General features: G+C 37.8%; 1 protein-coding gene and 1 pseudogene across 1 annotated transcript; both read left to right on the forward strand.

The window, feature by feature from the left end:
* Positions 1–12,074: 12,074 nt before the first annotated feature.
* Positions 12,075–15,820, forward strand: LOC112319016 (olfactory receptor 6C6). The gene is made up of 2 exons (XM_024576231.3): positions 12,075–12,374; positions 13,973–15,820. The coding sequence occupies exons 1-2, from the start codon at positions 12,361–12,363 to the stop codon at positions 14,949–14,951; spliced, it is 993 nt and encodes a 330-aa protein (XP_024431999.2). The 5' UTR covers positions 12,075–12,360; the 3' UTR covers positions 14,952–15,820.
* A 2,976-nt stretch (positions 15,821–18,796) lies between these two features.
* LOC112319060 (POC1 centriolar protein homolog B pseudogene) lies at positions 18,797–20,348 on the forward strand (annotated as a pseudogene).
* Positions 20,349–27,494: the final 7,146 nt, after the last annotated feature.

Consider the following 27,494-nt stretch of genomic DNA (forward strand, 5'->3'; position numbering starts at 1 on the left):
TGTTCTTCAGTTCAGAAATTGTATTCTTCATTTCCTCTTGGCCCTTGTTGATAGTTTCTATTTCCTTTTTCATGTTGATCTAGCTTGCAGTGAGTTCACTGTAGTTTCCCTGTAGTTTCTGGTAGTTCTCTTTGAGCTCAGAGAGCTCAGTGAGCTTCCTGATGACCATTGCTTTGAACTCAGTATCTGATAGTTGACTTGCCTCTTTTTCAGTTAGCATTCTTTCTGAGGCTTCCTCCTTTCCTTTCATTTGGGAATTGTTTCTTTGTCTTCCCATTGCTTGTGAGACTCTTCTTGTTAGCCTCTGCTTCTTAAATTGACCTGTTCTGACTCCCTGGGTTTATGGTATGAAGTTCTATGGTAGAATGCCAATGGGATTCAGTGGTGCTGTCTCCTTAATCTCCTGTGCTCACTGGTCTTGAGCTGACATTTATGGGTGTAACACAGTCTTACTCTGGTCTTTTCAGCACTCCAGGTTTTCTTTTCTCACCTGTGGGAAAAAGAGGAATAGGGGGGAAAAAAAAAAGAAGGGAAGGAGGGAAAAAGGGAATAGAAAAGGAAAGGAAGGAAGGGAGTAGGAATAAAGAAAGATCGGAGGCAAGATAAGAAGGAATTTTTTAACAAAAATTAATACAACAGAATAAATAAAAGAAGGCATAAAGGTAAGGAATAAGGCATGAAGGTAAGGCATGAAGAAGGAATAAAAAAGGTAAAGGATGGAAGGAAGAAGGAATAAAAAAAGAAAGAAGGACAGAAAGGAAGAAGGAATTCAGGGGGAAAGAAGGAAAGAAAAAAGAAAAAAGAAAAAAAAAAGGTCTTCTGCTGGCTTTAAACTGGTCAGGTTAGTTCTGCTGGTCGTCCTGTCTGTGGAACGGGAGGGGGTGGTTGGAAGGATTGGTTTCACTTTTCTCCCTTCCTGGGCCACACTCTTTGCTGTTGTTCAGCCTCCAGTCCAGTTCCTCAGGGTCTTTCTGCTCCCCACTAGGCCTTTAGTTCACCAGCTGTGCTGTCCTTGAGTTGCACCAATTAGGGACAACTCACATTCCACCTTCTTGCTCTTTGCTGTCTTAGATGCTAGGGGCTCTTGGCACTGCTATGGGGTAGTTCAGCCCCCTACTGCGTGGAGTCTTTCCGGGGAATGCAGTCTCTCCTAGCCCTGCAGCTCCCCTCTGCTGGGCGTTCTGCCTTCCTCCTAGAGAGCCAGTAGGCCCTGCAGAGTTCTGTGCACAGGGGCTACATAGGAGTTTTTCAGAACCAGTGCTTTTGGCTGTGGTCGCCTGCAGGCAGCCAGGCCGTTGATCGGGTTGTGTGGCGGATCTCCGCTTTGGACTTCGGTTGGTTGCGGATCCCCTGCTTTGGGTCTGTGTGCGGGGGCAGCCAGCCACTGATCCGGTTGCGTGCTCACCGAGGAGCTTTTTGTCTGTGCTCCCAGGCAGCTGCATGCTTATCAGGGCATCCGCCCACCCGGGGTTTCAGGTGTGGGCCCCAGGCCACTGATTGGGGTATGCACCCACTGGGGCACTTTGGGTCTGGCGCCCAGGCAGCTGGGCCGCTTATCAGGGCTCAGGCTCACCCGGGGTTTCAGGTGTGGGCCCCTAGTCTGCTAATTTGAGTGCGCGCCAGTCGGGCTTCAGGTGAACGCTGGGGCTGCTTTTCCGAGTTCACAGTCCAGGGGCTGAGGGGGGAGGGGCGCCAGAGGCCGCGGCTGCTGCAGAGAGTTCTCTAACTAGCTACTACGTGCCTCTATTTTCTTTTCCTTTTTGAGAAATTCTTCCTATTCAAGCCCCCCTGGTCCAAACAAGCACCTGGCTGCTCACACAGCCCAGCCTGGCTCTCTCCCAAGAATCCTGCAGCAGACCCTGCACCCTGGCCAGGGCTTCAGTCGCCCTGGTCCCGTGCTGGTCCCAGGGACCTTATTGTCCTTAAGCACTCTTCTTACCATCTGATCTTTCAATGTCCTCTATCTTTGGTCTCCGCTCTTCATATATGCTGGAATACTGTTGGCTGTTTGCTCTGCTCCTCAGATCAGCTAGGTATTTCACTGGCGTTGAGGGGAAGTGGACTCTGCTCCCACCTATCTCGCCGCCATCTTCCCAGTTTTGTTTAGTATTTATTATCTATATTCATCAGTGATATTGGCCTGTAGTTTTCTTTCTTTGTTGTGTTTTTATCTGGTTTTGGAATTAGGATGATGCTGGCTTCCTAAAAAGATTTGGGAGTCTTCCCCCTTCTTGGGTTTTTTGGAATAGTCTGAGAAGGATAGGGGTTAGCTCCTTCTTAAATGTTTTGTAAAATTCTCCTGTGAAACTGGTCCAGGGCTTTTGTGTGCTGGCAGTTTTTAATTACTGCTTTGATTTCATAGCTGTTAGTATGTTCAGGCTTTCTGCTTCTTCATTCAGTTTTGGGGATTATATTTGTCTAGAAATTTTTCCATTTCACCCAGATTTTCAAATTTCTTGGCATATAATTGTTTGTAGTGATTTCTTACAGACCTTTGTATTTCTGTGGTATAAGTTGTAATCTCTCCTGTTTCATACTGATTTTATTTATTTGGGTCCTCTCTCTTTATTTCTTGACGAGTCTGTTTAAAGGCTTGTCAATTTTGTTTGTTTTCAAAGAAACAGCTCCTGGATTTATTGATCCTCTGGATTGTTGTTTTATTTTCTTTGTCATTTAATTCTGCTCTGATCTTGGTTATGTCCTTCCTTCTAGTTGCTCTGGGATTTGTTTGTTGTTGTTCCTCCAGAGTTGCTGATGTAGGGTTATGTTGTTTATTTGAAATGTTTCTATCTTTTTAAAGTAGGCTTGTATTGCTACGAAGTTCCCTCTCAGGACTGCCTTTGCTGTCCCATAACTTTTGGACTGTTGTGTTCATTTTCATTTGTTTACAGAAACATTTTTTATTTCTTCCTTGATCTCATTCTTAACCCATTCATTGTTTAATAGTATGCTATTCAATCTCCATGAGTTCGAGTGTTTTTGAGTTTTTCCCTCGGGGTTGGTTTGTAGTTTCAGGCCCTTGTGGTCTGAGAAAATGTTAGATATGATTTCAATTTCCTTGAATTTGTTGAGGCTTATTTTGTATCCTATTATGTGCTCTATCATGGAAAATGTTCTGTGTGCATTTGAAAGGAATGTATATTTTTCTTCTTTGGGATGAAAGGTTCTATATGTATCTGTTAAGTCCATTTCATCTAGGGCATTGTTCAATGCCACAATATCCTTGTTGATATTTTGTTAGGAAGATCTATCTGTTTTTAACAGTGGGGTGTTAAAATCCCCTAGTATAAGTGTGTTGCTGTCAATATGTTTCTTGAAGTCCTCCAAGATTTTGCTTATATATTTGCATGCTCCAATGTTGTGTGCTTATATGTTTAGAATGTTTATGTCCTTCCCTTGAGTATTATGAAGTGTCCTTCTGGGTCTCTTTTTATGATCTTTGTTTTGAAGTCTATTTTGTCTGATATAAGTATTGCTATACCAGCTTTTTTTTCCTGACCATTTGCTTGGTAAATTTCCCCCCCCACCCTTTCACTTTCAGTCTGTGTAGGTCTTTTTTTCTGAGGTGGGTCTCTTGTAGGCAGCATATGTACAGGTCATGTTTTCTTATCCATTCAGCTACCCTATGTCTTTTGATTGGAGCATTTAATCCATTAACATTATTAGTTAATAATAACTATTAAGGTTATTATTCATAGCTACTTATTCATTTTTCCCACTTTGTACCTGTGTTCCTCTCTGTCTCAATCTTTTCCTTCCTCTTTTTATAGCAGTCCCTTTAGCTTATCTTGTAGTGCTGGTTTAGTGGAGTTGTATTCTTTTAGCCTTCTTTTTTTTCTGGGAAACTCCTTATTTTGCCTTCCATTTTAATTGAGAACCTATCTGGGTGGAGTAGTCTTGGTCACAGGCTTTTGCTTGTCATTACTTGGAATATTTATTGGCATTCTCTCCTGGATTGGAGTGCTTTTATTGAGAAATCAACTGCTGGCCTTATCCGAACCCCTTTGTATGTTACTTCTGGTTTCTCCCTTGCTGCTTTTAAGACTTTTTCTTTGTCTTTAAAACTTGGCATTTTAATTATGTTGTATCTTGGAGTAGGCCTCTTTGGGTTCATTTTGATTGGGACCTTCTGTGCTTCCTGGACTTGTGTGATATTTTGTGTCATTAGTTTTTCAAACAGGTTTTCTATGCTTTGCTCCTCTTCCTCCTCCTGGTATTCCTGTGATTCGAATGTTGTTTCATTTCACATTGTCTTGCAGTTCTCTTAAGCTATCTTCATATTTTTTTAAGTCTTTTTTGTGCAGCTGCTCCACCTTGGTATTTCTTTCTACTTTTCTTCTAGCTCACTAATTCTGTCCTCTGCTTCATCCAGCCTGCTTGTAATTCCTTCCAGTGCGTTTTTTATTTCAGAAATTGTATTATTCATTTCTTCCTGGTTCTTGTTTATAGTCTCTATTTCCCTTTTCATACTGTTATAGTTCTCACTCAGTTCTTTTTAGTTGTCTGTGAATTCCTTGAACATCCTTATAACCATCCCTTTGAATTTTGTATTTGATAGTTTGCTTGCCTCCATTTCATTTAGCTCTTTTAGTGGGGAGTCTTCCATTCATTTGATTACAGTTTCTTTCTTTGTCTCCCCATTTTAGGTGACTTTGTTTGTTTCTATGATTCCTGATGTTCTGCTTTGCTAGTTGTCTGTAGGGGAACTTATATGGTAGGAGTTCTGTTGGAGTCAGTGGTGTGGTCTCTTTGATCTCCTTGTCTGGATGCTTTAGGGTTGGCACCTTTTTTTCCATTTGAGTGGGCTTTCTTGTTGTACTTGGGTGTTGCCTGTTTTCTTGGTCCTTGGTCCTTTATTCTTGGGATCTCTTCTCGTTTGGGTTTACTGGTATTCACAACTCGCACCTTATATGTGATCTGGGGCAGGGCAAAGGTTGAGTGGCTTATGACAGCAGTTGAGTATTCTATGGGATTTAAAGTACCAACAAGTGTAGAACAGATAGGAAATCCTTTGGAGAAGTACAGCAATAACCATGATAGTTCATCCAACTAGCCACTTTTTTAAAAAAGGGGAAACAGAGATAAGACTCTTGCTAGAGGGGAAAAAGAATGTGAGCTCACTCCAGAAAGTGGATCACTTATGTTGGTTAGATGGTGTGATATAGTGAGAGTAAGAGATAGAAACTTGGTGTAGTGTGTGAGAGAATGAAGTTAACTCCAACAGTAATAAAGCTCAGCAATATAGTACAATAGACCAGGACCAGGGAAGGGTACTGTGTGAGAATGGGAACAACAATAATATGAAACGAAATGTATGTTCTGAAAATAAAGAATAATAATTAAAAGACCAAGTGTAGTGTGCGATGGAAATATAAGTGAAGTGAAAGAAGAAAAAATAATATGCAATATGAAAGGGAGAACAAAGAAAACCAAACAATGAAATCAAACAAACAAAACAAAGAAAACTACACAGAAGGAAGATAAATAAAATAAAGTAAAAATAACCCCCCAAAATAGAAGTAAAAATAAAATGCTAGTTCTGTAGGATAGCAAAGTGAAGTTTGTCTCAGTTGTTGGCAGTAGCCTTCTTATTTCTCTCTGGTTCTGTCTTTGATTCTTTCACAGCTCCAGGTCTTATTGTCTTATACTTGGAAGAAAAAAGAAAAAAAACCCAATATCTCCTGCTGACTATAAACCCACCAAGTGGGTCTGCTGGTCTCCTGGTTGTTGTAAGCAGAGGGGGCTTGGCTCTGTTTTTTTTTTTTTTCCTGTGGTTCTGCATTGGGGTCTCAGTCTGGGCTCCAATATTCACAGGTGTCCAACCTCTAGCCCAAGCCATCCAAGTGCTTCCAGACCCCCACTGGCCATATACACCAGGCTGGTACCTATAATCCACCCTGATGTACCACACTTTGATTACTCCATGAGGTGTACTGAGTGAGAGCAACTCGCACTCCTCCTCCCTCTTTGCTGGTCTGGGTGCTGCACACTGCACCCAGAAGTCCCTTCAGGGCAGTTTAGTTCCTCTATTAATTTAAGTCTTTCTAGGGACTGCTACCTTTCTGAGCCTCTGTTGCCCCACTTTGATCAGTCTGTGATGTGCTCTGATTTGGAACAAATCGTGCCCCTCCTCCTGCCTCTTAGCTGGCCCAGCCACAGCATGAGAGTTCCTTAAACAGCAGCTGAGAACCTTTTTTTTTTTGAGTAAATTCCTATTGTTTGCATCTGCCATTCTTAACTGGTGCCTGGTTTTTCATACAGCTCAACTCTCTGACTAGTCTGGTGACTATCTGGGTCAGGGTCCCTCGAGGTCCAACTTTTTTCCCATCTCCAGGTGTCACCCAGCTCCACAATTTCTCTGGTACTGTCCTAGCCAGTTACCACTACCCCAGCTTGGTAACACCTCCTCTGTGTGTCTCCCACTGCATCTTTATTCCCCCCAGCAACTTCAAGTATCCAGGTCTCTTCTGGTGTGGACTGCCTTCTCTGCTCTGGGAGGGGAGGGAACTGTGAAGTTACAATTGCTAATCCAGATCCCCTCCAAAGCTCCTGCAGCAGCTACCAACCCTGGTGCCAGGTGCCAAACTGGGACTGCAGCAGCCGTGGTCTCCATGCAGGACACAGGGACCTTACTGTCCTTACTCAATTCCTTACCATCTGTTATTCAATGTGTTCTGCAATATTTGGCTTCCAAACTTCATATAATCTGGGATTCTGTTGGCTGTTTACTCTGTTCTTCAGAAGATCAGCTAGTTGTTCCAGTTGGATGCAAAAGCAAGTGGGTTCAGCCCCCACCTCCCTCACCACCATCTTTGGGACCTCTATATGGTTGATGATTTTTTTCCTGTGCAAGACCTTTTTAGTTTGATGTAGTCTTATTTGTTTATTTTTTCTTTTGTTTTCTTTGCCTGAGGAGATATATCAGAAAAAATATTGCTATGAACAATGTTTGAGATTTTAATGCCTATGTTTTCTTCTAGGATTTTAATGGTTTTGAGTCTAATGTTTGTCTTTAATGCATTTTGAATTTACTCTTGTGTGGTGCATGAGTAGGTGGTCCAAAGAGATGATGCACCATAATCAAGTGGGATTTCTTTTGGGGTGCAAGGTTAGTGCAACATTCACATCAATGAATGTCATATATCACATAAACTAAATGAATAATAAAAACTTCATAATCATATCAATAGATGCAGAAAGATTTGATTAAATCTAGCACCCATTTATGATAAAAAACTCTCAGAAAAGTGAGAGTAAAGGGACCATACATAAACATAACAAAGACATATATGATAAACCCACTACCAGCATCATACTCAACAGGCAAAAACTACAAGCATTCCCCTTAAAATCAGGAACAAGACAGGGATGTCTGCTTCCAACTCCCTTATTCAACATAGTAAATTAGGAAGAAAAAAGTAAAAGTGTCATTATTTGCAGATGACATTGTACTGTACATAGAGAACCCCAAAGATTCCACCAAGAAACTACTAGAAGTTATAAGTGAAGTCAGCAAAGTAGCATGATACAAAATGAATATCCAGAAACCAACTGCATTTTTATATGCCAAAAATGAAATGCTAGAAAAGGAAATTAAGAAAACAATTGCTTCAAAACTTTCTAGAGACATATAATCCTACAAAACTGAGTCAAGAAGAAGCAGAAAGCCTGAATAATAATAATTAGAACAATTGAAGCAGCAATCAAAAACCTACCAGCATACAAAAATCCTGGATGGGACAGATTCACAGAATTTTACTAAATATTTAGAGAAGAGCTAACTTTTATCCTTCTCAAACTGTTCCAAAAAATGTAAGAAGAGGGAAGACTCCCTCTTAAACTTTTTTTATGAGGCCAGCATTATCCTAATTCCAAAACCAGGTGAAAACACAAAGGAAAGGAAACAACAGGGCAGCATCTCTCATGAACACAGATGCTAAAATCCTCAACAAAATATTGGCAATCTGGATCCAGCAATACATTAAAACAGATCATACACCACAATCAAGTGGGATTCATCTCAGGGATGCAAGAAAGGAACAATATACACAAATCAACATATATAATACATCACATAAACAAAATGAAAGACAAAAACCACATAATCATATCAATAGATATTGAAAAAGCATTTGATAAAGAACAGCGCTGACTTATGATAAAAATACTCAGCAAAGTGGGAGTAAAGGGAGCATACCTCAACATAATAAAGATCATATGCAAGAAACCTACAGCCAACATCATTTGCAATGGGCATAAACTAAAATCTTTTGCTCTAAGATCAGGACAACACAAGGGTGTCTGCTTTCATCATTTCTATTCAACAAAGTATTGGAAGTTCTAGCCACAACAACCAGACAAGGAAAAGAAATAAAAGGCATCCAAAATGGGAAGGGAGGAAGTAAGACGGTCGATATTTGCAGAAGGCATGAAAGTGTACCTAAAACCCTGTGGACTCCAGAACTGCCCCCCCCCCAAAAAAAACCCCCTACTCAACCAAAAAAGTGAATTTGGCAAAACAGTGGGATACAAAGTCAATATTCAGAAATTGAAGGCATTTTTGTATACTAATATTGAGATATCAGAAACAGAAATTAGGAAAAACAATCCTACTTACTATAGCAACAAGAAAAATAAAATACTTAGGAATAAACTTAACTAAGGAGGTAAAAGACTCAGAAAACTACACAACATTGAAGAAAGAAATTAAGGAACACACAAATAAATGGAAGCATATACCATGTTCATGGATTGAAAGAATTATCATCATCAAATGGCCATACTAGCTGAAGAGATTTATAGATTCAATGCAATCTATAAAATAACAATGATATGTTTCACACATATAGAACAAACATTTCAAAATTTATATGGAACCATAAATGACATCAAATAGCCTCAGCAATTTTGAGAAAGAAGAACAAAGGAGGAGGGATCACAATACCTGACATCAAACTGTATTACAAGGCCATGGTATTTAAAACAGTCCAGTACTGGCATAGGAACAGACAGATGGATCAATGGAACCAATATAGAGAGCCCAGAAATAAAACCATATCTCTATGGTCAATTAATATTAGACAAAGGGGGCAGGAATATAAAATGGAATAAAAATACCCTCTTCAATAAATGGCATTGGGAGATTTGGACAGCTACATGAAAAAAATGAAACTATAGCAACGACGTACACCATACACTAAAATAAACTCAAGATGCATAAAAGACTTAAATATAAGTTGTGACACCATAAAAGTTCTACAGGAGAACATAGGCAGGAAAATATCAGATATTCCATACAGTAATATATTCACTGATATGTCCTCCAGAGGAAGGGACATAGAGGAAAGAATAAACAAATGGGATTTCATCAAAATAAAAAGCTTCTGCACAGCTAAAGAAAACATTAGCAAAAATGAAAAGGGAACCAACTGTATGGGAAAATATACTTGCAAATGATACCTCGGACAAGGGTCTGACTCCAAAATATATAAAGAACTCATACAATTCCCCTCCAGGAAGACAACCCAATTAAAAAAGGGGCAAAGGACCTGAACAGACACTTCTTCAAGGAGAACATACAGAGGGCCCAGAGTCATATGAAAGGATGCTGAGCATCACAAGCCATCAGAGACATACAAATTAAAATCACGATGAAATACCTGTTCACAGTGGTCAGAATGGCCATCATGAAGAAATCAACAAACAACAAGTGCTGGAGAGGTTGTGGAGAAAAGGGAACTCTAGAGCACTGTTGGTGGGAGTGCAGACTGGTGCAGCCATTGTGGAAAACAGTGAGGAATTTCCTCAGAAAAGTAAAGTTATACCTGCCTTTCAACATGGCAATTGTGTTGCTGGGACAATACCCTAAGAATCTATGCACCCTAATGATCATCGCAGCACAATTTACAATAGCCAAGTGCTGGAAGCAACCTAAGTGCCCATCAGTAGATGAGTGGATAAAAAATCTGTGGTACATTTACACAATGGAATACTGCACAGCAGAAAGAAAGGAGCTCTTACCCTTCACAACAGCATGGATGGGACTGGAGAGCATTATGCTAAGTGAAGTAAGCCGGGCATGAAAGATATATACTATATGATCTCAACTATAAGCTGAATCTAATGAACAAAACAAACAAGCAAACCAAATATTACCAGAGACGTGGAAATGAAGAGCAAACTGACAGTGACCTGAGGGGAGGTAGGGGGATTATTGGGAATAGAAGGGAGGGGCCAAGTGAAGGAACATGTATAAAGACCCATGGGCATGGAGAACAGGGTGGGGATTGACTGTGGAAGTGAAGGGGGTAGTGGACACAGCAGGGGAGAGCCACAGGGAAAAAGTGGGTCAACCGTAATTGAACAACAACAAGTAAAAAATACCTTGGAATAAATTTAACCAGAATGTAAAAGAGCTATACCTGGAAAATTATGAGACACTGAAGAAAGAAATTCAAGAAGATACAAATAAGTGGAAGCATATACCGTGTTCACAGATAGGAAGAATTATCATCATTAAAATGCCTATATTACCCAAAGCAATCTATAGGTTCATTGGAATTTCTAATAAGATACTAATGATGTATTTCACAGAATTAGAGCAAATATTTCAAAAATGTATATAGGACCACAAAAGACCCCAAATAGCAATAGTGATCTTGAGAAAGAACAAAGTTGGAGGAATAATGCTATCTAATATCAAACTATTGTATAAGGTCATAGTAATCAAAACAGCATCATAATGGCATAAAAACAGACACATATATCAATGGAATAGAATAGAGAGCCCAGAAGTAAATTCATGCCTTTTTAGTCAATTAATATTTGACAGAGGAGGCAAGCACATACAATGGGCTAAAGATAGTTTATTTGATAAATGGTGTTAGAAAAATATTTTTACTTCTTTTTGTTGATTTTTTATATTATGACAAAATTATCCAGGACTTTATTTCATAATAATTTACAGATATATGTAATTGATCCATTGTACTTGGAACAGAATCTTTTATTTCAATACACTGCAAATGTTTAGATATTTGAATTCTCTTGAATAGGTCCTCATGTCATAAACTAAATGTACCACCATAGGTTTTTCCATCCATGAATTTCAAACAAAACAAAACAAAACAAAACCCTCCACTCTCTTAGAGTTAAAAAAACAACAACACCTCAAACATTATTAGTAATATAGAGTTAAAACGCTTATTTTAAGATTGAATTTACTTGCAACATTAAAATCCACTACAGAGTGGCTTGGGACATGGAGGCTGACGGTAACTTTCCAGGGGGAAGAGGGAAGAAGGGTGATGGTGGGTGTGTTTGGGGCCCATGGGTCTGAGACATGCTGGGGACATTACTAGCATGTGGTTGCAGAAGTTGGAGAGAACACTCTTGATTGTGAACATGGTCAGAAGCGCAGTCCCCAAAGCAAGTAATTGATAAACTGGACTTCATCAAATTACAAACATCTGCTCATCAATAAATGGTGCTCTGGCATGTGAGTATAAAAATTCAAAAGAGTGATGCTATGTGGTGATGAGGTGATGTGACTTTGGGTGGTGGGCACAGAATGTAACAAACAGATCATTTATCATAAAATATACACTTGAAACCTATAGGATCCTATTAGCCAATGTCACCAAAATAAATTTAATTTAAAAACAATCCCCCCAATCCACTATAGGCCTATTATTATTATTATTATTATTATTTTATTTATTAATAGCAAAAGAAAGTTTCTTATTAGAAACACTAGAAAATAGACCAGGAGGTTTTCCATATTGTCTTTAGACTATGAAATAATTTATGTTTTCATTTCATATTTCCCAGATTAAAAAGTGAAAAAAACTGAGTGGAATTTTTTTTATTGGTATCTGAACACCAGTCTCTAGGGGAATATTTTACCTATCCTTGTTTTCTGACTTCAATATGTTCCCCTGTGTCTTTATTGAGCCAAAAGAAAATTTAGTTGGTATCATGGGATATGTGAAATTTCTCTTCTTAAGCTTGGTATTTCTTCCTAGCTTTTAATCATCTGTGATATAACACTTCCAGTTAAAGATTAAGGAAAACTTAGCTAACATTAAGCCAAACTGGAGAGGATGATGTAGATACATCAATGCTCTTCAGTATTTGAATACTGAGATGTGTTGTGAGTGTGAATTTCAGTGAAAAATAGGGCATATTTTGAAAAATAAATAAAATATATCCTGCCTTGTATTTGAATACTTTTGAAGAAGACATTGGTTTTGTAAAAATTCTTTTAGTAATTGAAAAAAATCCTGAAATGATTATCATCACTTTTAATTTAGTTAGTTCATATATTCTACTAGATACCATAGCAAAACAAGAAATCTCAATATGCCCTGTATAAGGTAAGTCAAGTTTTAAGTTTAATATGTCTTTTTTTGAATCAGATATTAGAGAAATAATTTGGAAGTACAAGAAAACTAAATTTGTCTTTAAATTGTCTTATGGATCTATTCCTTTTGATGGAGAATTGAAGCTTCTATATAATTTTTATAAACATATATAAATATATTAATATATATTTTCACATGTAAAAATTACTAATTCATTTTCTTTATCATTCTATGAACATAACTGTATTACATAAATCATAAAGGAAAAATTAGGTAGAAGGTATTTTTCACATTTTTAGAAAATCTAATAAAATATTTATACCAGTTCAAGGTTAAAAACAATTGGTGTGACTAACAAAACTTAGAAGATAATGATGATGAAATAAAATAATGCCTTTAATAGTACATTTAGTTTACCACATCATAATTTTCTACAGACAATGAATACAAATGTAGGTTTATATTTTAATAAAAGGAAAGTGATTAATGGAAAAACTTAAGGAACAATCAAATAAAAATATTTATGTTGGACTGCAAGGACAATAGGCAGATTAAATTTGGTGAAAGTATTCAAGTGTTTAACACAAATATTCTAAGGATTTAGTAGCTTTAAAAAGAATATATGTGAGTAAAATAATTTCAATTTATCTGGAAAAGCAGAGGAATAACTTAGGAATAACTTAGTTAATAAGAAAAAATACTTGCCTGGTGTTTGATTTTTCTGTTATAGTTTATATTTTAAAACATGGGAAAAATAGAAGCTCTTAAAGAATACCATCTGGCAATTTTGAAAATTTGGTTAAGACAAAGAGTCTTGCTCTACTACAAAGAATATAATTAATAAAAAACAAATTATAGTTAGCAACTATGAAATATTTCTATAACACTAGTCAGTGACAAGAACTGTGACTGTGCTTAAAATCATTTTATACTCAAATGAAAAGATGTAGCTTTTTATTGTAATTTTAATGTGATCGGCACAACCATAAAGAAGGTAATATGAAACTATTATAAATTGAATAAAGTAAAAATGGATTATATTATAGGATGACCAATTTCAGTTTTTCTGTTTGTTTTCTTTCCCAAGCCATCCAGATTTGAGTCATTGTTGATGATTCAACAGAAATTTTCTAAGTGTTGAAACTCAAGGTCACTGGTAAAATATGTGAATAGGCAAGTAGATGGAATTTAAAAAATTTTAAAAATGTAAGAAAGGATATATAAAAAGGAACTTGGTGATGAATAAATGGAATAAAATTACTTGAAATACTTGCTGAATTCAGAAAATAGAAAATATAAACTATTTAAATACTATATTAAGGTAAAGTCTTTAAAAGATGGGCTATAGATCAATATTAAATTGTGCAGCTAAATTTTGAGTTATAATAAGCTCCCTATGGTAAGACATATTTCAATCTTGCAAGGAAGAAATAAATACTCAGCATTTTTATAAAGATGACCGACATTAGAGGACATGTTCATTTTCATGAACTCAAAGTAGATTTGTGAAAATATTTGCACATTGATAAGTTTCTGAATGTGAAACATTTTATGGCTGAAAATAAAGAAAACTATTTTCTCAGATGTGCTTTAATTTTTGTTTTCTCTAGCTTTGATACAAAAAAAAAAAAAGAAATGAACAAGTCAATGGAAACAGAGTTCATTTTGCTTGGACTGACAGATGACCCTGTGTCACAAATTGTGATTTTCCTGTTTCTGTTTTTCAATTACATCTTGAGCCTGACGGGGAACTTAATTATCATCCTCCTCACCATGCTGAATCCCCGTCTCAAGTCTCCAATGTATTTCTTCCTCCGAAATTTCTCCTTCTTAGAGATTTCATTCACAACCGTCTGCATTCCACGATTCTTAACAAGCATTTTGACTGGAGACAAAACAGTTTCCTACAATGGATGTGCAACTCAGTTATTCTTTTTTCTTTTATTAGGAGTTACAGAGTTTTACCTTCTGGCTGCCATGTCCTATGACCTCTATGTTGCCATCTGCAAACCCCTGCATTACTCCACCATCATGAACAGCAAAGTGTGCTCTCAGCTTGTGGTCAGCTCTTGGGTAACTGGATTCCTAATCATATTTCCCCCTTTGGTCTTGGGACTCAAGCTCGATTTCTGTGATTCCAAAACTATTGATCACTTCCTCTGCGATTCTTCTCCTATACTGCAGATCTCTTGCACAGATACACATGTTATAGAACTGATGGCCTTTGTCTTAGCTGTGGTGACACTTGTCGTCACTTTGTTGTTAGTGGTCCTCTCCTACATGTACATCATCAAAACCATTCTAAAATTCCCTTCTGTTCAACAACGAACAAAGGCCTTCTCCACTTGTTCCTCACACATGGTGGTTGTCTCTATTACTTATGGGAGTTGCATCTTTATGTATGTGAAACCTTCAGCAAAGGAAAGGGTGACTTTAACTAAAGGCGTAGCTGTGCTCAATACCTCTATTGCTCCATTACTAAACCCCTTCATTTACACTCTAAGGAACCAGCAGGTGAAAGAAGCTCTCAAGGATATGCTTCGAAGGTTTTGCCATTTTGAAAAACAAAGAGACAAAATTGGGATATAAGTAATATGTTGTTGAAACATGAATGAGGAAATTGAAAATAATTTCCAGTTCATTAGTTCATAGCTATGCCATCTCTCCCCTCAATGATTTATATGATATTAGGTTTACTGAGTCTTCCTGATCTCTGTACTTCTCTCTGTTCTTCCTGAAGAAATCTTTTCACTCTTTTGTGGTGAGCTGCCTTCTTCAATACAGAATATTAAGTTCCATTTTGACTTGAAATATCTGTTCCTATAAATGATACTTTAATGTACTGAATGCTTTCAAAAATAAATCTTGCTGGATATATATAGTTAATTATTTTAACATTTGTGTGCTAATTGCTAAGCATTGCATGAGTTCTTGAGTATTTTTTTCTACTAAAACTGTGAGAGACAAACTCAAAATCTGATAATTATTGTAACATGTAATAATTGCTATTGTGATAAAATAGAGAATCTCCCCCCAAAAGTGAACCATTTACTTTGACCAGTGAGAAAAGTCAGTATATACAATATTCTGAAATGCCAATCACTGAAAGCCCCTACCATCCCACAATATCCTTTGAAATAAGCTGTCTGCCAAAAGGAAATAGATTGTGTCTTCATGTCTTGGTGACTCTACTCCTCACTTTCTATTCTCCAAGGCAGTTGAGCTTTAGGAATGTCTCTAGAGGAGAAAAAGAAGAATATGTGTGGAAGAATTCCAGTGACCATTTTATTGCTCATTTTAGAAGCCTATCTCAGTTCCAAATTGACTTCTATGATATTTTTAACGCAAAAGGCTTCAAAACTCAATCTGCTTATGAAGAGCTAGAGGAATCATGTTTGAACGCTTGCTAGAATGTTGAGGAAAATGATATCAAAGATCTCATGTTGAAGCCCTGTGGAGACTGGTTCAGGAAACCTTGTGGGAAATGGCAGTGGCTCTCAGAAATTTCTGCGAAAATGCAGATAATTGTAACTGAATAAAAATTAAAAAAATAAAAAAATAAAAATAGGGAGAACCAAGATGGCGGCGTAGGTAGACACACTGCGCCTCCTCACACAACCAGAACCGACAGAGAATCGAACAGCAAGGGGGACCAACACCAAGGAAACAGAAAATAATCATTCATCCAGACTGGTAGGAGGGGCGGAGACGGCACTGGGGTGGAGAGGACTCGCGTGGCTGTGGCGGGACTGAGACTGGCGGAGTGTGGGACAAATGGCGCAGGCAGTCCGAGCACTAGCAGACCCTACGGTCCCACATTTGCACAGATAAACCCAGAGGGCCGGACTCAGAGTGGCGGAGAGTGGGGCAGGCAGAGCGGCGGGTAGCACCTTGCGGCACCACATTCGCCCACAGATAAACCGGACGAACGGCGGGCAGAGAAGCAGACCGCTGCGCAACCCAGGGCTCCAGCTCGGGGAAATAAAGCCTCAAACCTCTGATTGAAAGCACCCCTGGGGGTTGGGGCGGCAGGGGAGACTCCCAGCCTCACAGGAGAGGTTGTTGGAGAGACCCACAGGGGCCTAGAGTGTGCACAGGCCCACTTACTCGGGAACCAGCACCAGAGGGGCCCAGTTTGATTGTGGGTAGCGGAGTGAAAGACTGAAATCCGGAGGAGAGTGAAGCGGGCGCCATTGCTCCCTCTCGGCCCCACCCCCACGTACAGCATCACTGCGCAGCGACCAGCATTACCCCGCCCCGGTGAGCACCTAAGGCTCCTCCCCTTAAAGTAACAGACGCGCCAAGACAAACAAACAAAAAAAATGGCCCAAATGACAGAACACTTCAAAGCTCCAGAAAAAATACAACTAAGCGACGAAGAGATAGCCAACCTATCGGATGCACAGTTCAAAGCACTGGTTATCAATATGCTCACAGACTTGGTTGAATCTATTCGAAAAACAGATGAAAAAATGAAGCCTATGCTAAGAGAAACAAAGGAAAATGTTCAGGGAACCAATAGTGATGAGAAGGAAACTGGGACTCAAATCAATGGTATGGACCAGAAGGAAGAAACAAACATCCAACCAGAAAAGAATGAAGAAACAAGAACTTGGAAAAATGAGGAGAGGCTTAGGAACCTCCAGGACACCTTGAAACGTTCCAACATCCGAATTATAGGGGTGCCAGAAGGAGAAGAGGAAGAACAAAAAATTGAAAACTTATTTGAACAAATAATGGAGAACTTCCCTAATCTGGCAAAGGAAATAGACTTCCGGGAAGTCCAGGAAGCTCAGAGAGTCCCAAAGAAGCTGGACCCAAGGAGGAACACAGCAAGGCACATCATAATTACATTACCCAAGATTAAACGCAAGGACCTACATCCAAGATTACTGTATCCAGCAAAGCTATCATTTAGAATGGAAGGGAGGATAAAGTGCTTCTCAGATAAGGTCAAGTTGAAGAGGCTCATCATCACCAAGCCCTTATTATATGAAATGTTAAAGGGAGTTACCTAAGAAAAAGATCAAAAATAGGAACAGTAAAAATGACAGCAAACTCACAGTTATTAACGACCACACATAAAACAAAAAGGAGAGCAAACTAGGCAAACAACTAGAACATGAGGGTTGTCAATAAGGGAGTGGGAGGGGGAGAGGGGGGTAAAGGTACAGAGAATAAGTAGCATAGATGATAGGTGGAAAATAGACAGGGGGAGGGTAAAAATAGTGTAGGAAATGTAGAAGCCAAAGAACTTATAAGTATGACCCATGGACATGAACTATGGGGGGGGAATGTGGGAGGGAGGGGGGTGGGCAGGATGGAGTGGAGTGGGGGGGGAAATGGGACAACTGTAATAGCATAATCAATAAATATATTTAAAAAAAAATAAAAATAAAGAAATTTCTGCGAAAGCATCTATTAATAGTCTCAGCAGTAAAGGAGATATTTCTCACATACTGAAAAACCACTATGGACCTCCCATCTGCTCACCAGTCTGACCACAAACACTTCTGGAGAATCAAAGTCTCTGCTTATCTTCTAACTTCCAAATTTTGCACAAAATCTTTTCACTGACAAGCTGTAAATTTGAGTGACACAGGGAAGAGGACACTAAGAAATGGTATTCTGATTTCTCCTGCACTTAGAGAACAACTAGGAAAATCCTGTGTGATGAGTTGGCAACATACAGTTCAATGCAGATACTTTGAAGATAACAAAAAACATGGTCTCAGAAATCGCAGATTATCGCGTCTACAAGTGGCTTTGCCAAAGAATGATGTCAGCATTAGGGGCAAGTTAGGAGAGATGAGAGTTGTTTTGGAACTTCTTGTTCAGTTTATCCCATTAAATAGGACAGTGTTGAAGATTTTAACATTAAAAAAGCTTTAATCCATGTAATGTATTCATGTTACTTCAGACACCCTTGGTACCCCTGTTGAAAGTATGTTTCTATAAGGCACAGTAGAAATAAATTATATTACTACTAAAGTAACTATTTTACCCAGGAGGCTAACACAAATCTAGCATACATTAGAAAATTACAAATTTCTATGGTGAGAAGTAACTTCTAAATATATAATACAGTATGGTAGCAGTTATCACGCTGTATATTAGATCCCCATATTTATTCATTCATCTTATGACTAGAATTTTGTACTTTTTAAACAACATCTCCCCATTTCCTCATATTCTAGTCCCTGGTGATTTTTAATTTGTATATGGATTCTGTGATTGAGACAGAATCATAAAAATGAGTTTATCAACTATAATCTATATGTTTGATATATTATTGTTACAAATGTTACATTATCATTTGCTATCAGTGCAATATAAAAATTGAGTGGTAAAGAAATTGATTATTGGGGCGGACAGTTCTGGGCGTCGCACGGTCCCCCATCCCACCCTATTCCCTTCCTTTCCCAGGTTTCCCCCACTGGCAGGAACTGGGCGCCCACCGCTCCCCCCATGGCCTCCGCCCCAGAGGATCCTGTTCTGGAGCATTACTTTGAGGGCCATAAAGCTGCAATAACCTCCGTGGATTTTATTCCCAACGGCAAACAACTTGGAAAGGAAAATCCTCTGAATTTAAAGCTCATACAGCTCCAGTTCGAAGTGTGGACTTTTCAGCTGATGGCCAGTTTCTAGCTACGGCTTCTGAAGACAAATCCATCAAAATATGGACCATGTATCGCCAAGCGCTTCTTATATTCCTTGTACCGACATACACACTGGGTTCGCTGTGCCAAACTTTCACCTGATGGAAGACTAATTGTATCATGTAGTGAGGATAAAACTATTACAATTTAGGGTACCACAAGTAAGCAGTGTGTAACTTCACAGATTCTGTACGGTTTGCAAATTTTGTGGATTTTAATCCTAAAGGCACTTGCATAGTTTCAGCAGGTTCCGATCATACTGTGAAAATCTGGGATATAAGAGTGAACAAATTGCTCCAGCATTATCAAGTTCACAGCTGTGGAGTTAATTGTGTATCATTCCATCCTTCGGGTAACTATCTCATCACTGCGTCTTCAGATGCTACACTTAAGATTCTGGACCTACTAGAAGGAAGGCTCATATATACACTCCAAGGACATACGGGTCCTGTTTTTACTGTTTCATTTTCAAAAGGTGGAGAGCTATTTTCATCAGGAGGTGCGGATGCACAGGTTTTGTTATGGAGGACTAACTTTGATGAACTGAACTGCGAAGATGTTATTAAAAGAAATCTCAAAAGATTACGTCTTGATCCACCACCACATCTTTCAGACATCCATCCAAGAATACCACATTCCCATGAGAAAAAAATCGAGACTGTTGAAATCAATCCAAAACTTGAGGTAATGGATCTGCAGACCTCTACACCCCCTGTTGTGGACGTCCTTTCTTTTGATTCTACCACAACAATGAAAACTATTGTTAGAACCCTACCACACAAGGGTGAAGAGATGGACAGGTATTTCTTGAATCCTTCTCTAATGTCATCAGAATGTTCACCAACAACCTTGAAAAAGAACGCAGATGACATGAGCGACATCCCTTCTGAGAGTCAAAGAAACATAACTGCTGGCCGTGCCTGATGCCTTGGAGCATATTATGGAGCAACTCAGCGTTCTGACACAGACCGTTTCAATCTTGGAGCAACGACTGACTTTGACAGAGGATAAGCTGAAAGACTGCCTTGAAAATCAGCAAAAGCTTTGCAACGCCATCCAACAGAAAATCTAAGTAGAAGAGTGTGAGCAGAGGCGTGATGATTGAGCACATATGCATATACAGAGGAAGGTAGGGCAAGAGGCTCCATGTAACACAACCACGTGCTAATTATCATGGCATTTTTTAAAAGGGTGACCAACAGAATAAAAGGCAGAAAAAGGCATAATTAAGGATGAATTTAAACACACAAATCGATGTCAAGAACTAATTCAAATCATTATCATTTATGATTGCAGTAATAAAGTGATAAGCATTCAAATGGCAAAAAAGAGAAATTATCAATTAACACAATGCAGTACTGTCATAAACAATATTTTCCTTCCTTTTTCCAATATAGATTAAATCAGAAAATGAATAAGCACACATGTTGATTTATTATGTCAACAAGTAATTTAAATCAGTTCTATACACACACTTGAATGTTTTAGAGATATGATGACAATGATGAAGATGATGAAAATGATGATAAAAATAAAGCTAAGTTTGTGGCCCTGGCAATGGAAGTTTTACACTGTTGTCTACTTGGTCGGAAAAAAGTTACCTGAGATGATAGCATAGGGTTGAGTTTCCTCAGAGATAAAATGAATATATATATATATGTGTGTGTGTGTATATATATACACACACACACATCAAAGTGCATTTTCATAATACAAACAAATGGTGTTATAATTTTACACTATAGCAAGAATCAGGCTGCTCTGGACATCTGGTTGAAATCTAATCTATCTCTTCCTGCTCCTCCTATCCCATATTTATCTACCCCTCTTTCTCTCTTACCTTCTCTCCTTCCATGCTTTTTTAAACCAGATGCATAACTGTGAAATTATAAAAATTAAAATTTGAAAGAAGATTGTTTCTTTAGAGGAAATAAGAGGATTGTTTTAATTTAAAAGTAAATTTTAATTCTTATAATTGCTGAGACTGGGTAGTGAAGTGGCTCCGGTCAAAGTAATAATTGATCTAAAATCTCATGCGCTTCTACTTTTCCTCTTGAAATGTACTCCTAGGAAGTCCAGTTGAAAATGTAAACTAAGGGGTAAATTTTCCAATCACATGAATATATAACTCTGCTGAACAATTTACCTAAGAAGACTCCTTGACAGAGATACTGGGAAAGTGGGTGGAGGAAGTTCCTGGACATGCTATGAGAACATCACACTCATGTGCAACATCCTAAACAGAGTGAGGGTTTTGTGTTGTGGAGAGCAACTCCCAATATCTGGGGATGAAAGGGGCAGGCAGCTCTGATTACTATATTACTTGACAAAATGTCAAAGAGCAGTAAGCTAGAATAGTTATAATGAGTTCCTTGTTAAAATTCTGTGTCACTAATCCCAAAGCTTGGATAAAGTGAAATAGTACTTTCCTTGCTTCTGCTTTTTGAGAAGAAATTTACTTATAGGTAAAAGCACACACATATGTCCACACACAAATGAACTACTAAAATTTCTGAAAACAATTAGAATCTAAGCTATACTCCAATATCTATCAAATCTGAATGTAGCAAAAAATATACATAACAAATAAATGATAAAAATATCTTTTTCTTCCATTTGTTTGTATCTTCTTTAATTTCTTTCTTTAGTGTTGTGTAGGTTTCCGAATACAGGCCTTTTACACCCTTGGTTAGGTTTATTCCTTAAAGTACCTTATTTTTCTTGTTGCTGTATCAAATGGGATTTTTTTCCTGATTTCTGTTTCTGATATTTCATTGTTGGTGTACCAAAATGCCTTTGATTTCTGAATAGTGACTTTATATCCCACTGTTCTGCCAAATTCACCTATTAGGTCGAATAGTTTTTGGTGGAGTCTATAGGATTTTCTATGTACACTATGATGTCATCTGCAAGCAATGACAGTTTTGCTTCCTCCTTTCCAATTTGAATTCCTTTTATTTATTTTTTTCTTGTCTGATTGTTGTGGCTAGGACTTCCAATACTATGTTGAACAAAAGTGGTGAAAGTGTTCATGAATTGAATTAACATCATCAAAATGTCCATACTACCCAAAGCAATTTATAGATTCAATGCAGTCCCTATTAAAGTACCAATGACATATTTCACAGATATAGAACAAACATTTCAGAAATTTATATGGAACCATAAATGACCTTGAATAGCTGCAACAACTTTGAGGAAGAATAACTAAGTAGGAGGGATCACAATACCTGATATCAAACTGTATTACAAGGCCACTGTATCAAAACAACCTGGTACTGGCATAAGAACAGACACATAGACAAATGGAGCAGAATAGAGAGCCCAGAAATAAACCCAAGTCTCTATGGTCAATTAATTTTTGACAAAGGGGGCAGGAATATAAGATGGAATAAAAATAGCCATTTTCCAAAATAACGAGCATGTATAAAGGACAAATGGACAAAACCAAAGAGGGTAGATTTGAGGATGGAGGCAGGGATGGGTGGGGTTGGGAGGAGTGGTTGGTGGAAAATGGAGACAACTGCACTTGAACAACAACAACAAAAATAATAAAGACAAATATCATATGATTTCACTTTTATGTGATTCCACATAAAACAAAAAAACAAAATAAACTAACAAACAATACAGAAACAGATTAATAGACACAGAGAACAGACTGACAGCTGTCAGAGGGCATGGGGTAGGAAGGCTGGGTGAAAAAAGTGAAGGAATTAAAAAAAAAACCCCTCACAGGCACAGACAATATATGGTGATTATCAGGGGAAAAGGGGTTAGGGGAAGGTAGAATAAGGTATAGGGAAGATAGTGATGGAAGGAAACTTAGCTAGGGGTGGTGAACACAATACAATATATACATGATATATTGTGAAATGATACCCCTGAAAACTATATAATTTTATTAACCAATGTCACCCCAATAAATTCAATAAAAATGAGAGAGCACCACACCAATGAATGTCACAATTAATGTTAATGCATCACAGGTAATGATCATTTTCTATGTGAACTATGTATCTGATCATGAAATCTTCAGGAGAGGAGATACATCACTGACAAAATGATCAATCAGATTGGAGTCATAGAATTCTACCTGAATTTTAGAGAGTGGAGGAAAATCAGCCAATCAAAAGTGGAGGACAAGAATACAGATCTTTTGGTTCATGATGACCACATATGCAAGGGTTGTCATGCATATGGCCACGAAGTAATCATACAACATCCCAGCCAGGAGAAAAAAATTCTGTTGCTCCAAAAAGGATAAAAATATTTGAGTAGCACAAGCATTGTAAGTAATGGTATTATCACCAGTTGAGATGATATAAAGGAATCTTGGAACAAACACTTGCGAGTCTGACTTCTATCAATGAAAAATTTCTGAGAAAAAAAACATGGAAGTTTTCAGGTAAAAATCGACCAATGAGAGCATGATGATAGACTACCTGTTATACTCAACATGAGGGTGAAAAGTAGAAGAATAAAGAACTGTCATTTGTGAATCATGGGTCAGTCCTAAACAGATCAATGTGCTTTCTTATATATTACTAACTTCTGACTTCTCTCCATTTGCAAGGCAGTTTGAGAAATTGAATCTGATATGAAGAGTCTCTCAACAGCATGTGGTAATGAGCAAGAGATGAACCATAAGGCAAGTCAGATGACATGGTTTTTCCTTCTCTGATTTAATCATCTCCACTGAAAGCATAATTTTGGCTCTTTCTCTACTTCTATTAGCAAAGAGATTTACTTAGTTTTGTTATTGAAATACAAAGTAAGGACAAATTTTTTTCATTTATTTATTTTGTTTTTCCTTTTAGGAAGAGTGACCTCCCTTAAATGAACTTTTCAAGAAAACTTTTTTCATTTACTTCAACTTTCATTATTTTACTTAATCTTAGGAGGTATGATTGACTTACTAGATTGGTGCATTCGAAAAAAAATAGTTTTGGCTTGGCTCCCACTTATATCTGATGGAATGGATACTCTTTTAAAAAAATTATTTTATTGTTGTTCAATTACAGTTGTCTGCATTCCACCCCATTCCACCCCCCCCCCCAGCCAAACCCACCTCCCTCCCTTGCTTCCACCTGCCCCCCCTTTTGGTTTTGTCCATGTGTCCTTTATAGTTGTTCCTGAAAACCCTTCCCCCATTATCCCCTCCCACCTCTCCTCTGTTTACTGTTAGATTGTTCTTAATTTCAATGTTTCTCGTTATGTTTTGCTTGCTTTTTTTCTTTTATTGGTTAGGTTCCAGTTAAAAGTGAGATCCTATGGTATTTGTCTCTCACTGCCTGGCTTATTTCACTTGGCATAATGCTCTCCAGTTCCATCCATGCTGTCACAAAGGATAAGAGCTCCTTCTTTCTCTCTGCTGTGTAGTATTCCATTGTGTAAATGTACCACAGTTTTTTGATCCACTCATTTACTGATGTGCACTTAGGTTGCTTCCAGCACTTGGCTATTGTAAATTGTGCTGCTATGAACATTGGGGTGCATAGGTTCTTTTGGATTGGTGTTTCAGGGTTCTTAGGATATATTCCTAGCACTGGAATTGCCAGGTCAAAAGGCAGTTCCATTTTTAATTTCTGAGGAAATTCCATACTGTTTTCCACAGTGCCTGCACCAGTCTGCATTCCCACCAACAGTGCACTAGGGTTCCCTTTTCTCCACATCCTCTCCAACACTTTTTTGTTGATTTGTTTATGATGGCCATTCTGATGGGTGTGAAGTGGTATTTCATTGTGGTTTTAATTTGCATCTCTCTGTTGGCTAGTGACGCTGAGCATCTTTTCATGTGTCTCTGGGCCCTCTGTATGTCCTCCTGAGAGAAGTGTCTGTTCAGGTCCGCTGCCCATTTTTTAATTGGGTTTTTTGTCTTCCTGGAGTGGAGTCATGTGAGTTCTTTATATATTTTGGAGATCAAACCCAAGGTACCATTGGCAAATATGTTTTCCCATATAGTTGGTTCTCTTTTCATTTTAATGCTGTTTTCTTTAGTCATGCAGAAGCTTTTTAATTTGATGAGGTCCCATTTGTTTATTCTTTTGTTTGTGTCCCTTGCTTTAGGGGACATGTCTGTGAGGATGTTGCTGTGTGGAATGTCTGAGATTTTCCTGCCAATGTTTTCCTCTAGGACTTTTATGGTGTTACGATGTATAATTTAACTTTTTATCCACCTTGAATTTATTTTTGTGTATGTTGTAAATTGGTGACTGGGTTTCATTTTTTTGCATGTAGCTGTCCAGATGTCTCAACACCATTTGTTGAAGAGGCTATTTTTTATTTCACTTTAAGCTGCTGCCCCCTTTGTCAGATATTAATTGATCATAGAGACTTGGGTTTATTTCTGGGCTCTCTGTTCTGTTCCAATTGTTTATGTGTTTGTTTTTATGCCAGTACCAGGCTGTTTTGATTACAGTGGCCTTGTAGTACAGTTTGATATCAGGTATTGTGATCCCTCTTACTTAGTTATTCTTCCTCAAAGTTGTTGCAGCTATTCAAGGTCATTTATGGTTCCATATAAATTTCTGAAATGTTTGTTCTATATCTGTGAAATATGTCATTGGTACTTTAATAGGGGCTGCATTGAATCTATAAATTGCTTTGGGTAGTATGGCCATTTTAATGATCTTGATTCTTCCAATCCATGAGCATGGTACATGCTTTCATTTTTTGGTGTCTTCTTTAATTTCTTTCTTTAGTGCTGTGTAGTTTTCTAAGTACAGGTCTTTTACCTCCTTGGTTAGGTTTATTACTAGGTACTTTATTTTTCTTGTTGCTTTATCAAATGGGATTTCATTGTTGGTGTACAACAATGCCTTTGATTTCTGAATATTGACTTTGTATCCTGGTGTTTTGCCAAGTTCACTTATTAGATCGAATAGTTTTTTGGTGGAGTGTATAGGGTTTTCTATGTACACTATCATGTCATCTGCAAACAATGACAGTTTTGCTTCCTTCTTTTCACTTTGGATGCCTTTTATTGCTTTTACTTGTCTGATTGCCGTGGGTAGGATTTCCAATTCTATGTTGAATAGGAGTGGTGAAAGTGGGCATATTGTATGTTCTTGATCTTAGTGGGAAATGTCTAAATTTTTGCCCATTGAGTATGATGTTGGCTGTAGGTCTCTCATATATGGCCTTTATTATGTTGAAGAATTCTCCCTCTATTCCCACTTTGCTAAGTGTTTTTTTTTTTTTATCATAAATGGAATTGGTACTCTCTTAAAAAGATTTTTTATTTTTATTCTATTACAATTGTCCCAATTGTTCCCATTTGTCTTCTTCTGCCCATTCCGGCCCACACTCCTACAGTCAATTCCCATACTGTTGTCCATGTGCATGGGTCATTCATACATGCTCTTTAACTAGTTCTTTCCCTTTTTTTCTTTAGTACTTTTCTTAATGCCTCCAGGACAGTTTTCAGACTTGGGGACACTACTCTAACCCAGTATGGTTTTTGTAGTTTTGGGATTAATGTTAGGACTTTAAACCTGAGAGTAAACTTCAGTGTCATTCTTCATTTTTCAACTTCTTTTTATTTTTGAAATGCAAAAGGTGAAATGGTAGTGATATTTTCCAAAATTTAGATCTTCAGCTTGTCTAGAATTTTCCTTCTCTAACCATTAACTCTTCTGTGTTTGCTTGTTTAAAGAGCAACAGAAATTCCCCCAGTGAAAAGTCATGTCTCTGGGCTCTTTGGGAATTCTAAACTTTTCTTTCTTTCCCCTTCCTTCCTTCCTTCCTTCCTTCCTTCCTTCCTTCCTTCCTTCCTTCCTTTCTCTCTCTCTCTTTCTTTCTTTCTTTCTTTCTTTCTTTCTTTCTTTCTTTCTTTCTTTCTTTCTTTCTTTCTTTCTTTCTTTCTTTCTTTCTTTTCTTCTTTCTCTTTCTTTTTCTTCTGCCAAAAAGTATTCTATTGTGTAAATATGTACCTTTAAATAAAATTTGGATTTTTAACCATATTGTTATTTTATATATGTTGAAGTTTTAAAGTGCCATGTTGTGGGAGAAAAACTATAACGAATATAATAAGCACAAATAAAGAAACAGTATTTCATACTGAGTATGAAACCAATGAGCTATTCCTTTATTTGTTATAATAATTCACATGTTGGGAAAAGCCCACCAAATCCTCCAAAAGAATTATCTTGGTATCTTGGTCCATATGGATTACTGATGATTCAAAATAATCTGCTAGTTTGCAGTGTCTACATGATTTTCTTGAAATGAGTATTTTTATTTTCTTTTTTTGGCTTTCATTATTTATTTATATTTTAAAATTATTTTTATTGTATTCTATCACCATTTATCCTCCTTATACCCCCTCCCCCCACAACCACCACACTGTTGTCCATGTATAGGAGTCCTTTTTCTTTTTTGCTCCACCCCTCCATCCCCTAACCAACCTCCTCCCTCCAGAGCTGTCCCAGAGAACATTATGCTAAGTGAAATAAGCCAGTCAGAGAAAGAC

This window comes from Desmodus rotundus, chromosome 3 (assembly GCF_022682495.2).
Source record: "Desmodus rotundus isolate HL8 chromosome 3, HLdesRot8A.1, whole genome shotgun sequence".
NCBI classification, from domain to species: domain Eukaryota; kingdom Metazoa; phylum Chordata; class Mammalia; order Chiroptera; family Phyllostomidae; genus Desmodus; species Desmodus rotundus.